Here is an 18,090-nt window from a genome sequence, read left to right on the forward strand (position 1 = left end):
GTACACGGCGCTGTACTGCGCACTGCAAAGGGAGCCGTTTATTCAGCGCAGTAAAGTTAATTTTAGATTAAACTTTATATAATTCATCATGTTCAAGATACTACTGGTAGCACTGCACTGTGTAGTAAGAATCTCAGGAACCCCATGTACCCAACATTATACTCTTCGCCGAGAGAATTACATATTCAGCACTATTCAGTTTACAAGCAATCTATTCAGCGTTGAATGGAGTAATGCAGAGCACAACGTATTGCAGAGTAGCAAATGCAGGTTCAAACTAGAATTGCACACTTCCTGTAGTAAAGTTTAATGTACCGCATATATCTAGTGCCATACAGCATAATACAACGTAACGCACATGTAGGCAGGGCTACAGAGTACAAAGACAACCAAACGCATCCGGCTCTGAAGTCCTTAAAGAGACAGACTGATATAGTCAGCACGGTGGGGTGTTACCGAAGATGGGTCATGGTCTCACAAACGTACAACGTTTTAGCGTGCTACCCATATGTATTGTGTGGTGTAACTGTAACAAAATGTGTTGCATTCTGGTGTCAAGCAACAGAGAGTGAAAGGGGAGGGGGGGGCGGGAACGGGGAGGGGGGCGATAACGGGCACAGGACAGCCGGGAGGGGGGGGCGGGAACGGGCACAGGACAGCCGGGAGGGGGGGGGGGGCGGGAACGGGCACAGGACAGTGGGAGGGGGGCGGGAAAACACATTTATAAACAAAATGCTCCTTACCTGATCGCTTCGTGGGAACTCGAATCTTGCAGCCAACTCCAACAACAGCCACTTGTAAAAGGAAGAAAACAGGCCGACTCTAAAAAAAAAAAATAACACCCACCCACCCACCCACCCACCCACCACCACGATGACGAACAGAAGTGGGTGGAGAGGGAAAAAATCGCGGGAACGCCCCCGAATCTGGTCCGGCCTTGACAGACAGATCCGGCTCCCAATGGCTAGCCTCCATTTATGGAGCTAGCCAATGGGAGCCGGGGGACGCTCCCGACGTCCATATTGTAAACAAAAGATTTCACCTGCGCCGAAAAGCTGCGCACAAGTGCGCAGCCTTCGGCCAGGCGAAACCTAAAAAGAAACTCGTTGAAGTAACTGTGTTAAACTTTGAATACAAATATTTTAAGAGTCAAACTTACTTCCAGTTAGTGCTCAGGAAGGGTCGCAAACAGTTGCATGTTGAGCAGAACCTGATCTACGATTTAACTCTATGTACCAAGACCCATCTGACTTTCTCATGCACCAGACTGTTGTGAAATCTCTCGAGTTTTCTTTAGCAATGTGACTCCTTAATCCTGTGATTACATCCCACACTATTTCCATGTGAATGTATAGCGAAAGAGGTTGGTTACTGTTGCTAAAGTAACCGGTTATTATTAAGCCTCTCACTTTTCTATTTTCTTATTCTTGAGATAAATACAGACAAAACGATGTTTTTGCTATCTTATATATTTTCGATTTTTGAAAATAAATAGAAATTCGTCTCATTTTCTATGAGTCCTTCAGGTGTCATTCACGACCTCCAGGACACTACCTGTACAAAATGTACAGCCTGGTACTAGAATACTAATATTTTCACTTGAGTATAATGCTAGATTTTATTTGGATGTTTAGGTGGCTTAACCTGGACAGGCTTCCAAGTACAAGTCCTTATTTATAAATTGGGTAAACTTGAAAATGTACTTATGAAGTCTCTGTGAACGCACAAAATACATGTGGATAAATACCTCGAAAGTAGGCAAAATAAATCTGGATAAGTACGTACATAAATGTTCAGAAATAAATACAATTTAATTGGGAGACCTAGCTATAATACTTCATAAAGGCCTGGTTCGCAAAAAGATTTGGGAAACTTAAAAATCTTACGCCTATGATTTGCATGGATTACTGAAATTGTTAGGATTCACAAAAATCAACAGGTTCACCTGTGGAAAGCTAGGCATCCTAGATTTCCGTATCTACTTGTTAACAGCTTGCTCATGTGAATTGACTGCAGTGCTTTCATTCCACATGAATACATATGGGGGATGTACCTCCACTGCTTATGCAGAAGCTCTTGATCAGAAACTTGACTTTTGTACCGGACATTAGTACAAAGGTTTACCCAGTTGTTCCACTTTGCAGTCTGACAAGGCTATGTAAATTTTTTGGGCAGCAGCAAATGTAACATCTTGGATAGAATTGCTGATTTCCATCATGTTCTTCCCTTAGAGATTTGCTCTGACTTCTTTGGCAAAAGTTGGGATGCCTCACAGAATTGTTTTATGTCAGTTTTCTGGTGGCTATGTGAATAGTCGCATCAAGAGCATCGCACTGGGAGCATCCATGGACAGACCAGCTTGTGCAACCTCCATTCATTTTTCCATGAGGGCCTAGCAAGACGTTCTGTACTTTTTTTAAAATCAGAAGTATTTTAATTGATTTTTTCTTGTTCTAGCTGCGAAGAAGCGTTGTTATGGCCTGGATTCCTAGCTCAGTGATCCAGTGTCTTTGAGGCATGGTTAATTTCAGGTTTCAAATCCAGAATTGGAAGTTGGGATGCGCACTCCTGTGGTTTAATGTGTTTTGGTTAATTCATTTAAGGTGGGTGGTGCCTCTGAGGTTAAACCCTCTGTACTAGGGTCAAATACAAATCTGTGATGCACTGTTCTGTCGAGAAAAGTGTCTCCCCAGAGCACTCGTTCAATAATTTGTTCAATAAAGTTCAAAAAAAGTTCAAAAAAACATGTGATTCAATTTCAAAGCTTTTCTTTACTGGTTATTCATTTCATGATTCCTCTCATGGTGTATGAATTATTCAACTCATTGGCCCAATGCATTTCGGGCTATGCCCTTCATCGGGGGCCCTGTGCAATTCTGTAACAAATAAAGTACAGTTTCAACGAACACATGAATAAACAAATTAATTTCTCCACATTTGTTCATGTTGATTTATGTTAAGTCAAACATAGTGCAATTTTTCTACACATGCAGGGGAGGAAGGAAATGGGTGTCGATGGTATAGACTGTGTAAAAAAAGGGAAGTCGCTAGTGGTGTGAAAAAATGGGGTGCTCTATATACAATAATGCTCGTGGGTGTGGGAAAATTGGGAGTGCCTGGGGAATATTAATGGTGATATGAAAGTGCTCAGGAACTCGCAAATTCAAACCTGGTTAGGCGTTTGTAGTGCCACACAGGCGTCAGATAATGTCTGGAACGAAAGAAGAAAGGGGAAATAAAATTGTGAGCTGTTGTCGGTCAGCGCGTTAAACTGGAAACTCAAGACGGAATTCGTCTGTCAAGGCTCGTCTCTGTTGGTAAAGCGAACTTACCGGGTAAAGTGTTCTTGCTGAATCCTGTATGGGATTCTAGTTGAGCAGTGTGGGTTCGGAATATCCTCCGCGTTCTGTTGTTTGAACACGGTCTGTGTGCTCCTATATTGTCAAAGGGAAGCTGATTCGCCGGGTGTGTGCGTTGTTCCGAACGACGCCATTGGCTACCCGTAAGTCACGTGTCAAAACAGACCGTGACGCGTTGTTTGCGATTCGAGTGGTTTGAAAACCGTGTGTAGCGATAATAACGTGGATATGTGGGAATTTATGTGTGGTGCGAGATATTCACGCGATGGGGTTGAAAACTGTTAAGGAAGGAGAGGGAGTGAAGAACGGAGTGGAAAATAAAGGGGAAATGAAGTGCATAGTGTGTGAATTCTGAATCATATCGTAAAACTCATATCATAAAACTTTCACACCAGTAGCATTTGTTCAATGACAGGGAAATTTGTTTTTCAGCAAAACGTAATAATACATTTAACTAAAGATAACAACTGAATTCCAAACGTTCATTGAGACCTCTTGGGGCTGTAGATGACAGTCTATTGATCCAATATAGTTCGCGTCTTAACAAGTATTGGTCATTGTCTCTTCCTGGAAGTAATGGTGCTATTTCTAAGATACAAAACTTCAGTTGGCTAGGATTATGATGATGTTCATTGAAATGTACTGCCACGGTGGATTTACTGGATTTAAGGCGAATGCTACTGGTGTGAAAGTTTTATGATATGAGTTTTACGATATGATTCAGAATTCACACACTATGCACTTCATTTCCCCTTTATTTTCCACTCCGTTCTTCACTCCCTCTCCTTCCTTAACAGTTTTCAACCCCATCGCGTGAATATCTCGCACCACACATAAATTCCCACATATCCACGTTATTATCGCTACACACGGTTTTCAAACCACTCGAATCGCAAACAACGCGTCACGGTCTGTTTTCACACGTGACTTACGGGTAGCCAATGGCGTCGTTCGGCACAACGCACACACCCGGCGAATCAGCTTCCCTTTGACAATATAGGAGCACACAGACCGTGTTCAAACAACAGAACGCGGAGGATATTCCGAACGCACACTGCTCAACTAGAATCCCATACAGTATTCAGCGAGAACACTTTACCCGGTAAGTTCGCTTTACCAACAGAGACGAGCCTTGACAGACGAATTCCGTCTTGAGTTTCCAGTTTAACGCGCTGACGGACAACAGCTCACAATTTTATTTCCCCTTTCTTCTTTCGTTCCAGACATTATCTGACGCCTGTGTGGCACTACAAACGCCTAACCAGGTTTGAATTTGCGAGTTCCTGAGCACTTTCATATCACCATTAATATTCCCCAGGCACTCCCAATGTACCCACACCCACGAGCATTATTGTATATAGAGCACCCCATTTTTTCACACCACTAGCGACTTCCCTTTTTTTACACAGTCTATACCATCGACACCCATTTCCTTCCTCCCCTGCATGTGTAGAAAAATTGCACTATGTTTGACTTAACATAAATCAACATGAACAAATGTGGAGAAATTAATTTGTTTATTCATGTGTTCGTTGAAACTGTACTTTATTTGTTACAGAATTGCACAGGGCCCCCGATGAAGGGCATAGCCCGAAATGCATTGGGCCAATTAGTTGAATAATTCATACACCATGAGAGGAATCATGAAATGAATAACCAGTAAAGAAAAGCTTTGAAATTGAATCACATGTTTTTTTGAACTTTTTTTGAACTTTATTGAACAAATTATTGAACGAGTGCTCTGGGGAGACACTTTTCTCGACAGAACAGTGCATCACAGATCTAATTTCAGGTTTCATTACATTGTGTGTTTTAAAGTCAACCAAATAGGCCCTTCTCTCTTACAGAAATGGAAGCTGGTAGGCAAAAGCCTGTTTTTGATTAAATCAAAAACGAAGTGGGATCTGGCACAGCCCATTGGTTGCCTTTGTTGCCACTCCGATTTGCTTGCTTTTTATTCAACGGCCTTCCTTGTCCATCTTGTATTAGTCCCCTCCACTGGAGCATAGCCTTTTTACCAGCATTTTGATGGGATACCTTGAATACTCCCACTCCTCACATTTAGGAGCTACTTTTTCTTTTAGCACTTAATAAAACTGTGTGTGTTTTCCAGCTTTCTCTTTTGTCTCCCCCCCCCTCCCCCCAACACCTGCTCCTGTGCCTTCTGTTTTGCTACCTCTTCCTTCTGTGTTCATCTAATTCTAATGTTTTTCTTCGACCTGTTGTTTGTGGTGTTCTCTCCCATTTGCTGATTTTTCCCTTCTCTCCCCCACCCAGCTGTGTTTTTATTATACCCTCTCCTTTCTTATTTTTTTTTCTTATTTATTGTTTTAGATAGCTGGAAGCTTCCATTTGCTCCCTGACCGCTCTGCAGTACAGAAGTGCTTTCGCTTTTAAAAAACAAAAAAATCATATTATTTTAATATTTACAGATCCAAGTGAAACTACCACCTTGGATAGGTTAAAATAAAGCAAAGCAAATTTCACCTGGGTCATCCTGCTTTTGATGATGAAGGTGCATGCATACTTCATTACATTTGTGCATGCCAGCAGAAGGACATGACTGACAGCAGCATCCGCTTCATCAAGCTCCTCTTTTTATTTTGGGATTGTTACGCAGTATCGGTAAAAAGCATTGGCAAAGCCAAAAGGTCACTAAGGCAGGGTATTGAAACTGTCCTGGCAATGCAGGCCTGCTTCAGTGTTTTGTGAAATAGGACCTGCTATGGGGCAAGTTTTCTTTGGGATTCCCCGTAAGCGGTGGGGGGTAGTTTCCGATGCCTTCTGATCCTCAGTTGGGGCTTTGGCCTGCATGGGCCACCAATGTGGCCTCCTCTCACAAAGATGGCATCCACCAAGCTATGATCCTTTTCTTCCTTCGGTTGTCCCTAGTGGCAAATAGGGTCACCAAACCTACCCTGCATTCAAGCGACCACCTGATCGGCAAAACAGTAGGTTCCTCTTCACGGCCCGATCGGTATGGCAAATTCCATGGCGACTCCTTTTGGCATACAGTGTCACCGACCACCCATGCACAAGAGCGACTGCCTGATCAGCACAGCAAACTTCACGGCAGCCCTCTTTGGAATACAGGATCGCCAACTTGAACCTGTACATTGACATTGACCCGATTTGTGCAGCAGCTGTCTCCTCACTACTCAGTGGAGTGTTCCACTTGTCAGGATGCCTCGCTCCATCCATTGCTCTCCTCTTCCTCACAGAGCTCACTGGTTTTAGGAATCAGGCAAACACTGGGGCTCAAGGGACAGAATATCTCTGGGTGGTGATCCCTCACCCAACTGGGAGACTGCTATGCCTTCAGCCCTGGTCACGGGCAGACATCTTGCAGAGGTTCTTTCCTCACACAGCCTGGCTGCCTACTTGACAGTTGACACTTTGAGGAGCCTCACTCTCCCATTCTTCTGGTTCATGTCCAGACACCGAATGTCATTTAGTGTCTGAGTCTTTGAAGTTTGTGATGGGGTTCTGCTTTCTTTTGAAGTGTGCACCCCTCTGCCCTGCCATTCCTTCAGAAAGCGATCGGTCAGCAGCAGGAGTGACTCCAAATGTGATCGCATATCAGACAGGCTTTGGAAGCCACTAGGGATTCACACCTGGATGTCTGCCTCAGTGATACATGTATCAAATAGTTTCTCTAGGGCCTCGCTCTACTCTTTATGATTCTGTTATCAGACCCATCTCCTTCCTGAGATGTGCCTAAGCCCCTTTCCAGTGACCCCTCTCTAGATCGAAAAGCACTCTGAAGTGTGCTGGAGAGTCTGACCCTCCTTTCTCCAGTGTGTTTCTCATCCAGCTCATAGGAATGCAGCAATCCCCAAATCTGTCAGTGGTAATTCCTCCACTATCAGTTGGCCCGGGTCTCTCAAAATGAAACCCAAAATACACCATGTATTGTACCATCCACAGGCACTTGCACCCAGTATATGCATACAACCGACACACACGTACTACATAGTAAGAAGTTTGATTAAGTACTTGGCAGTGGAACCTTTCATAAGTGAATTTGTAGGCCTCGCTCCAGAGAACATCTTTGCTACCTTCCTTCCCCCTTGTGTTCTTTTTTTCTTCACAAATTCCTCTCTGCCATTTTACTTCCTTTTTTCACAAGCCCCTTATTTCTGGAAGAGTGCATTAAGGGTTATAGCAGCAGCCTGAGGCATAACAAGAAACGGTTTCTATGCCTCAGCACAGGGTGCCCAGGAGCTGGAACGGGGCTGGTGGCAGCTGAGAAACTGGATTGTTGAGATGTGGCAAAGGATGATGGAGTAACCAAGTCATGGGGATGCTGGGCAAAAGAGCAGGAGTAAGCTCCAGCATCGCTAGGTGAGTCTGGCGGATCAGTGTCTCAGGGGTGCAGCGTGTGTCGTGGCTGCTGCTAGCGCCAACTGCTGGCTTGCCTTTTCCTGGCTCTCCGAAGGGATCATGTCTCGCCGTTCCAGCTGACCCTCCTCTGTCTGCATCCCCAAGGAGGCTGCTTCCAATCCTTCACCAGTACAGCATTGAATGAAGAAAAACGTTCTGTCCAATCCAAGGTCACCATCGATTCCTCAAAAACAAGGAATGTGCCTTGTGCTGTCATACAGAGTTTAGCCAGACAGTGCATTTTCAATTCCCAGCTTGAGTAATTTTTGCTTTACTCCATCAAATGAGGTGTGTTGGTGCTGAACCGCATCAGTGTAACTGGGAATCAGCATGACTTGATGGTTGTCGGTCTGAGGCAGGCTTGCCTGTCGAGCGTCTTGTAGAATCAGATCATGGTCAAGGTAAATGCCTAGGAGAGGTCTCACGCAGAAGCCAGGGGAGAGCGATAGTCCAGATCCTGTGGGCTTGTTAATGGAGAAGAGATAACTACAGGTCCAGCATTGGCCCACCCACTCCGCAGCTGTCAACGCCTGCATAGGGGAGGAGGGGGCGCTCAAAACATTCTCTGGCAGGGGAATCTGACAGGGGAACCTCCCACCAGTCGTCCACCTTTGGAGGGGCCATCCTGTTGGCCCATAGGCAAGTTTGCCTGGGGCTGTCCAGTAGAGTGAGTGTAACTTGTATTATCTGGCTTGGTTTGTCGCTAGTGAAGGTCTCCTCACAGGGAAGGGGTGGGGCCAGCTGATGGTAGGTTGGGGCAGTGTCCATCTAGCCACCTGGCAGGGCTGCAAAAACAGGAGCCCTAAATCCCTCCTTCACATCCCACTGCTCCTCCGGGACACGGACTAGCATGCTCCTGGTCCCATAAGGGAGGTCTGCCAGAGGAGTTTAGGGCAGTAGGGCCTGGGAGGAAATCTGATCGGGTCGAAACTGATCCGCTCCCCAACTAAGGCACCATGACATTAAAAAAACACAGCAGCCTGCCCCAGGTGGTTTTGCTGGCACTGTGTTGCATCAGAGATTGCTGCATACTACGATGGTGCGGATGCATGATGGAAAACTGGCTGGTGCAATGGATCTCCATGCCGGGGCGTCCACTGCCTTGCCCCCTCCATCCACGTCCCCTGTTTGGTGGATTTTCATGAGTGTGTTTTCCTGCTGGATTGTGTAATTTCTTGCAGTTTGGAATCAGCCTAATTCTCATATTAAGCGGAGCTGGATTGGTAATCGTTCTGTTTGTTAAAAGATCTTATAAAAAAATATTGTTTTTGGTGGATTGCCAATTTTGAATTCATTGTGTGCTGCTCCTTAATCTACTCTCTTGTTTGCTTTTTTTATAGGAAACCTGAAAACATGTTTGTCACTCTCTCTCTCTCCTGTATCTCACTGTTTTGTCTTTTGAGGCACAGGGAGACCCTTTGATGGACCAACCGTGTGCTTTACTAGTGTTATCCATTCAGACGTTGGTGGGGATGAAGTGTCTGTCTTTCCCTGCATTCTGATCTCACTGTGTTTCCTTCAGTTTGGGTATCCCAGCATCCCCCTTGGCTATATTTCACGGTGTGCCTTTCTTACAAAGTCTGTCATCATTTTCCTGCAATGTTAATTTTGCCCCAATTCCCATTCTCCTCTTGTCTGTCTTCACATGTGTTCCCTGTTACTCCCTCTACTACGCCAGTCTGTGAGAGCTTACACTTTACTCTCGAATTTACCCCCACTACCACCTTTTCAGGCATCTTAGTCTATCGACCGCCTGGTACCCCTGGTCAATTCGTCACGAATATGACGGATGTAGCTGCTAACCTAGTGCTCACCTAGGCAAATTTTACTATGTTAGGTGACCTAAATTTGCATCTGGACGATCCGCTTGATTCTGCAGCCAACAGTCTTCGACTGAATCTCCAAGCCATTGATCTGCTCCAAAATGGATTTCTCTCGACACATATAAAGGGGCATCTCCTAGATCATATCTACAGTAATCTTGATAGCCTAAGTGTTGAGTCACCTATACCACTGCCTTGGACCGACCACTACTTAATACCCTTTATATGGTCCACGAGCACTCCCCCCATTACACAAGACCATAAGAAACATTGGGGGAGGAAATGGGTCTCGCTCCCCTCTCCCAAGTGGGAATTGGCTCTTGCCGAACTTAAACCTCCGAAGGTTACAAACCCCAACACAGCTACTGACAATTTTGACAGTTGGATTCATAAATCCCTTGATCTAGTTCTCCCGAAGGAATCTCTGCATTCGATAAAAAGATCTAAAGTAGCCCCCTTGTACTCCCCGCCTTGAGAACTATGAAACAATCCTGTTGTAAACTGGAGAGAGCCTGGAGGCAGGATCACTCACAGCCTAAGAAAGCAGAGTATAGAGCTGCAATTAAGCTATATAAAAATGAATTGAAGTCAGCACAAGCCCAATTTTATGAATCTAAAATCAACTCAGCTGCAAACTCCCCCTAAGAGATTTTTAAAATTGCCAAGTCAGTGATTTCCCCCTTCCCCCGAGCATTTGTCATCGGACGGCGCGCTAGCCCGATGTAACAATCTAGCCTTCTTTTTCTCCCAGAAGATCCAGACCATTTACTCCTCCTTCGCCACAGGTAGAAGTGACTCGGAGACTGCTGCCGGTACAAGTCCTGACCTTTCAGTCCCCTGTTTGCTGGATGAATTCACTCTCCTAGACTCCATCTCGTTAGATAGAATGATCCCTAAAGTCACCTCGGGATCTCCCAATGATCCAGCACCCCCGCAGGTTCTTACCAAGGTCATTGATGCCATTCGCCCGGTCATCCTAGATGTCCTTAACTCCTCTATCACCTCAAGCACTGTTCCAGTCCCGTTGAAATGTGCAATGGTTAAAGCCCTTTTGAAAAAAACTACCTTAGATCAAAACAACCTGGCCAACTTTCGTCCAATTTCCCTACTTCCCTGGATGAGCAAGTTGCTTGAAAGGCACATTAATAATATCTTAGTAGATTATTTAGAACCTAACAATCTGCTATGTGCCTCTCAGACGGTATACCGCCCTCAACACGGAACTGAAACCGCTCTGCTGGCAGTGACGGAAGAAACAAGATCTGTGCTGGACCGGGGAGGGAAAGCAGCCATCATATTGTTAGATCTCAGCGCTGCGTTCGGCACGGTTAACCATGCCACTCTATTACATCGTCTAAAGGGCATGGGCGTGTCGGGCGCGGCCCTGGCATGGCTGACTTCCTTCCTGGATGAGCGCTTCTTCCAGGTGTTTGAGGGTGAGGTAGTCTCCTCTAAGCAACCACTCATTTGTGGGGTTCCCCAGGGCTCTGCCCTGAGCCCCACACTTTTTAATGTCTATGAGACCTCTGGCAGAGATAGTCCATCCCTTCGGTGTGCGTATTGTCACCTACGCGGACGACACCCAATTGGTGGTCTCTTTAGACCACACTGAGGGGTCGTCCAATACACTGGGCCCCTGTCTAGAGGCAGTAGCCAAGTGGATGAAATCCTCCTGTCTCAGACTAAAGGGGGAGAAGCCGGAGATTATGCTACTGGGCAACCTTGCACCGACCACTCTGGCTTCCATCTGGCCCACATGTCTAGGTTCTCCCCCCCCCCCCCTACCCCCCCAAAACCTCAGATAAAGAGCCTTGGAGTCTGGCTCGATAAAGCGCTAGACTTCTCTGTCCAGGCCACTAGAACGGCATCCACGTGTGTCGGGCTAATGAGAATGCTCTGGAAGGTGCTCCCTCTGCTTCTGTTCCAGGCGAGGAGAATCATGGTTCAGGCCCTGATACTCTCCCGCCTGGATTACGGAAATGCCTTATATCTAGGAGCCCCGGCAGCAGTGATCAATAGACTCCAGGTCACTCAAAACTGCGCGGCTCGACTACTATTTAACATTCCTCGTTGGCAGTCGGCCAAGAAGGCCTTAAAAGAACTACACTGGCTCCCTGTGGCTGCAAGGGTACAATTCAAGGCCATGTGCATTGTGCATAAATCCCTTCATCGAACAGGCCCTGCCATCATGTTCCCCCTAATTGTTCCCTACCTTCCCTCCAGAGCCCTTCGCTCCAGTGCACTGCATTTAGCCACCACAACCAAAATCAACAAAGCCCGATGGGGCGGCCACTCATTTTCGCACACTGCTGCGAGAATTTGGAATTCCCTTCCTCTGGATCTCAGAGAGAGCAACAACCGGATGGCATTCAGGAAAGCTTTAAAAACTCACTTGTTTGGAAAAGCGTGTTAACCTACCCAGTACCTCGCCTTGGTAATCAGTTAAAGCGCTGCGAGGCCTCCGGGTAGTTACGCGCTATATAAATATAATTTTTCATTTAATTTCACATAGTATTTTTCGGAAAATCCCAAATATATATTATGCCCTCCAGAAACTGACACATTTCTGATGTGCAGGGCCTTTTCTCAAACATTGGCATTGTCTATCATTGGGAGGATTATCATATTTGTTGGGAAGTAAGAGGGCCTTGGGCTGTGGTCTCATTCAGCTTGGTGGACAAGAAAAAGGCTTCAAATTCTAGATTAAATGTTCAATCCACTGTTGGAAGTTTTCAACATTACAGTCATCATGGATGAATAAACTTATTGGTTAATTAGCCCAAAAATGTAGCATTTCCTGCATAATTAGAAGTATTGTCCATTATCCCCAAACGATCAGGCCCTATAAATGCTGATATTAGGACATCACATAACCTATTATGCTGCTAATTTTTGTGTCCTATTTTTTTCCAGATTTGAAACAGAACGAGCACAAGCTGAACCATCACCAGCGGATTGGTCTAAAGTATGTCTCCCTCTATCTGTTTGAGACGTTGTTGAATACAGCATAGATGTGTTCTAAGCTGCCTGCTAGTTAAATTCTGCTGTTTTTCCTGTTCTTATTGTCTGGCATTTTGCAGATCTGCAGTCAGGAATCCACCAATGTGATAGGTTGTTAGATAAAGGCAATGCCCTGAATATCAATCCTAGTATCATCTGAGGGAACACACCCTTGAACCTCACTAAAGCTCTGCAATACCTCAGAAACCAGGTCTGATGATTTTTTTTATTTTTTACTAACAATACACCCCCCAGTATTGGGTTTTTCCTGTTATGGCGACTAAGCCAAATAGTTTTTAAAAGAAATACTTGTACGCCTTCCATTTGTGTTAACCTGAATATCAGTAGGTATTGAATTAGCAACTTGGACTGGTATTTGATGTTCATATTCTCATCACCAATCTTCTTTACATCTTCCTCAGCAAATTGTGTTTATATGTGTGCGCTTTGTTTGTAAATACCATAGTATAATTTAATGGCCTATTTTTGTTCATGCAAATGTGCATTGTTGCAAATCGTTTTCCAGTATTAGGTTTCATTATTTTCTGAGTGTTTTAGTTTGAGAACTCGGGCTGTTGGTTTAAGGAGTTGTAAGCTCTTCTCAACCAACAGACATAATCCTTGTCCGGGTAAACCACAAAAAGTCACTAAATTAACCTGTGCTTAACCACCTTGTAGATTGGCACAAAAGCAGTCAAGCTCAACTTAAAAGGCAATGTGTAAATATGTATGCAGTACTTAAACAGTAATAAAGTGAAAAACCAACTCGAGAAAAAAATCCCACCTCAATTCAGAAAAATAGAGTACATTTTAAACAAATTATTTTGACACCAAAATCCAATCAATAGAGCCAGAGATATGAGCAAAAAAAAAAAATTCTAAATCAAACTCACTAACATCTAGTTGCGAGAGACCAGGGGCACAGTTATGGTGGACGGCGGTTCGGGTAAGGCCCAGTCTCTCTTTACCTTCAAATTTGAAATCATTTTTAAAGAAAAATGTCTGGGAAGGTAAAGTTCAGCAGCGGAAGCCAGACTGATGTATCTGAGGCATTGTTGTCTGGGAGCCGCTGGAAAAAGTTACTGTGAATATTTCTACATTCAGATTTGGTCATGATTACGAGTTGTTCATAATATTCCAATACAGTTTAAGATTAGTGCAAAGACTGGTAGATCAGGTTCCTCCTTAATTTCTTCCTCATAACCACGCAAACCATATTCCCTGCTTCAGTTTATTTAACTCACTTAATGGATGATCCACTTGCTGTTTGTTGAGAGGAGGGAGGACGTTAGGAGCTCAGTCTTCCTCTTATCCCAGGGCTGTAGCCACACTATTTTTAGGTTTTTGTGTAACTCCATGAGAAGTGATGTTGTACTCCTAGGGTTGAGCTCTTACTGACCCAGTTCTAGATATTACCATGACCCAAGGTGTTTGACTCTTCCAGGGCTGTGTTCTCCTGTAAGGTGCGTTCCCTTAATAGCTCCCTGCGTGAAGCAACCCCTCTCCAAGTACATGGAAAGCAAGGTTAACCTTAAAACAGTGGTCTGTCAGTGTCCCAGGTAGAATATCTATGTCTGTATACTCTTTAAACTGTTCGTTGGCAGCAGTCTTTCTTTGCCCAGAACCCTACACAATAAAACGTCATGTGGTAGGTCAGTGGATTAATCTGCTCACTATACAAGTTCAAATCTCTCCAAAAGTCTAGAACAGTGAGCCTTCTGCATTTCAAGCTATGGGGAAACTAAAACATATGCTAGGTACAGTGTTTGAACCTGAGCAAATGCCAATAAGCACTACATCCGTTTTCTTTGCTATCCCATAACAAGTGTGAACAGTTCCACTGACTTGCATATTTTTATTTGATTCTGGTAGTTGTAATCCTGCCTTTTATAGGGCACAGAAAACTGAAGGAAATCCCAGGACAGGATGAGCCATTCAGAAACTGGTATTTACCAAAGAGCTCTCATACTAAAAATAATAATAATGATGTCTGTTTACATGTCCAAGCCAAGGCCAGGTTTGCCACTTTCATGGGGAGGAGGGAGGCTGCAAAGGAATTGGATGCTCAGAACACTTGGGCTATAACAGTGGCAGTGTACCCGGTGCCCTCCTGTCTGGACACTGATAGGAGGAGGAGGACAGCAGGAATACTGTGGATCCAATCAGGCTTGACTTATAGCTGTGGAGTCAGTCCTCAGTACACTAGGCAGCTCATCCTTGTACTCCTCCTTCCACCCATTGACTCACTCTTGCATTTGCCAATTCACTGTACCATACACACAAACTCACCAATAAAGGAAGATGTACTTTGTAAGCCAGACCTTTTAGGCTTGCCAAAGTTTGTTTGTCCATCGTGTACTTTTCTGCCAGCACCAGTACTTAATATTTCTGTTGACCAGTTTCTAAGAAGTCTTTTCAAATGAACTTTACCTCCCATGTGTGTAAAATTATTGATAGCACTGTATTAATATAATAATTCTCGATGAGCTACCAAGATACCTTATTAATCGTAATTGTAAGACACCTGTTGATTGTGCTCTGTTTATATACAATGTTTTTTATTAACTAAGCATATCTAATACATTTGAATTTAAACATGTATTTGTCAATGGCACCTGATCCCTTAGTAAGCCCCTGAGGCTTGTGGGAGAAGACCCCTTGCTCCACAGGGTTTTTAACACCTTGGCTGCTAGGGATATTTTTCTCCAGCGCTGGATTCTCAGATTTATCATTGTTCATGACGAGCTCAGCTCGTCATCAGCACAGCTCAACTGTGCCTCATGACGAGCTGAGCTCGTCATGAGCATCGAAGGGGTTAAAGCATCAAGCATCCAATGGTCTTTGAGTGTCAGGGCAGGAATTAAAGTACTCTCCCCACAACATGCACATCTCACCACGACCACACAAACAAAACATTGTCTCTGGTAAAATTTGCAGTCCCTACGCCAGCTGGCTGTGGGAGAATATAATGTGCCTTTGTGTCTAGTGTGGTTCTACTCTTCAGAGAGCACTTTGGTGTTCTTGTAGGAAGCTGGCTCTGTATATGGTTTAGCACTAGGTGGCTATGCTGTGCACAGAGCCCAGAGATTGCCGCAGAGTTGTACGGGACTCAATGTAAACCAAAGTGCTCTATTAGTGGTAGTGTGGGTGAGCAGCCTTAGGGGTACAACAGGAGTGTTAGACATTTATTGTGCACACATTGACCAATAACTGAGAGACAACTCAAAAAGGAGATCCACTCCACTTTTATAAAAATAAGCTTTGTTTGAGTCTTGTTTTAAGACCAAAATCTTCCCTAAAAGGTAAGTACGTTTTTTAGGAAAAATACTTTAGTCTTTCAAAAGTCGACACTTAATGCAATTTTCAAACAGTTCAGTGTTAACCTGTGGAGGAAAACAGCAATGTGGTTTCACTGGTAAGTACCTATCTTACAGTTCCAGTCTTCAGGGGTTAAGGTGCAGGTAAGCTCAAAGTCTGTACCACCAGTGGCATAGGGGTGGCCGGGGGCAGAGGTCAAATTTGAAGATAGGCCTGATGCGTTTCAGTGGAGACTGGGGGTGCTTAAAGCCACCCTGCTTCGCAGGTAAGTAAAGTAGAACGGTTGCAGTGGCCAAGCTTTGGGTGTTAGAGCAAGCACAGGGGGTGGGCCAAAAGGTAACACCAAACATATATCATCAGCAGCACAGGGTTGGCCTGGTGCAGGGTGCAAATACAGTGTTGGGCTCCCAATGCTTCTGAATGGAGAAACTCAGCTGGACAAACATACTGCAGGCGTTGGACCGGGGGCTGCACGGAGGAAACCAGCATCCGCAGAGGTACGTTGAGATGGTGTAAGTTGTAAGGACACCGTCGGTTCAGCTCACCAAGGCCCAGGGGCTTCTGGTGCAGGGGTGTCCTTGGACATTGGGTTTTTCTCACCGGAGCCAGTCGCAGCCTCTGGCTTTAGTCTGCAGGCATCGTCATGAGGTCCAGAAGGGGTCAACCAACACTCGACATGAGGTCATGATCGCTGAGGAACCTGTTCTGGATCGGTGGGGACAAATCCGTTGTCCTCAGGAGTTCTGGTCTTTATCAAAGACCAGAACCTTGTCAGGTTCTGAAAGTCACTGGCTACATGACCGGTGTCGTCTTCTTTTGCAGGGTATTTGAAGCTGGAGGCAGGCTGATAGAGCTGGGTCTAAGTCAGTAGATGTATTCAGGCTTTGCTGCACAGCGTCTTCTTCGTCCTCCTTCTTAGGTCGGCAGAAACTAGTTTCCCAGTCTGGGGGACCAACCTAAATACTAAATTTAGGGACGTTTTAAGGGAGTGTCCGGTAGGGCCAATAGGCATTTTATCTGGAGTTACTACATCCTCAGTTATGCTACCCTCCTGTGGGAGGGCGCATATTCCTAGTCCTAAATGAAGGGTTCTCCCCATCTTCAAGAAGGCGCGGACTGAAAGATGCTCTTCACCTTCGCCTCCCCCACCTTGTAGGTGGAGTTGGCAGAGGTAGGCACACCTCCTTCATTTTTCCAGAAGGTTTTCACACCCAAAGAGGGTGTGTAAACCAGGGGCTGCCATCTGCTGCGAGCAGAAGAGGCTGGGTGCCGCATTACAAATGTTGCAGGCCTTTGAAGCTTCCCTATCGAGCACTGTGCCCATCCTGAGGGGGGAGGTGTGACTCTTTTTCCCAGAATGTGCTTTATCTCTGGTCCCAGAGAGCAGAGGCTCTCGACCCATAGGTCCAGAAACATTTCTGGTGGTGGCAGGCTGCCTAAAGTCTGTGACCACACCAGGATTCATAGTTTTTCTGAGGGCACATCTGAAGTACCATTTGAGTTCATGTACAATAAATACCACACTAGCATCATTGTGATGGTATTGAGCGGACTAATTTTGTACCAAACACTCCTAGTATCAGAAAAATGATCGTGGTGGTGGGGAACTAGAGTTGTCAGGCTTGTAGCCCACGCACTCTCTATGGCTTCTCTGGCACTTACATTATCTAAGCATGGACTTCGATACTGTAGGGGCCTATCTGCTGATGCAGATATGCCTAAACCTGTGGTATAGTTCACCCTGCCTTAGGGCTAGTATGGCCAATGGTGGATCCGTATAAGGGAAAGAACACTGGTACTGGGAACCTGAACAGCAAGGATACAGCACTATCCAGTCAAAGTTGCATCAAAAGCCAGGCAAAACAGTTTAGGGATTACTCCAACAGAACCCTAATTTCTTAAAGTTCTCTTGAAGGCTTTTCACAGTATGGAAATGCAGCGGGGGCTCGCACCATCCTGACGTACAATGCTTTATCCAGTTTCTAATAGTGGAGTGATTGCAGATCCTTGCTTTTCTGCAAGAGGAAGACAAGTTGCAATACCTTACTATCAGTTTGCAGTCCTGTAGCCTCCCTCTTGAGATTGCATGGACTAGCTCCAAGCTTATAACACTGTTCTTTATGCATGCATACATACAAAAGATTCTTGACAATTGACTAACCCTAACTCATTGTCTGCTTAATTCTGGTATCCTATACTCGGAGGTC

At 45.0% G+C, this 18,090-nt stretch overlaps 1 protein-coding gene across 1 annotated transcript in view; it reads left to right on the forward strand.

Annotated features, from left to right (window-relative positions):
• The window catches only part of POLB (DNA polymerase beta), a 162,674-nt gene that overhangs the window by 66,615 nt on the left and 77,969 nt on the right, over nt 1–18,090 (forward strand). The window contains exon 7 of the mRNA XM_086943578.1: nt 12,479–12,530. Within this exon, the coding sequence (XP_086799704.1) occupies nt 12,479–12,530 (52 nt within the window). The remainder of the gene's footprint in view (nt 1–12,478; nt 12,531–18,090) is intronic.

The sequence above is a fragment of the Lissotriton vulgaris genome, chromosome 11 (assembly GCF_964263255.1).
Source record: "Lissotriton vulgaris chromosome 11, aLisVul1.2, whole genome shotgun sequence".
Classification (NCBI taxonomy): domain Eukaryota; kingdom Metazoa; phylum Chordata; class Amphibia; order Caudata; family Salamandridae; genus Lissotriton; species Lissotriton vulgaris.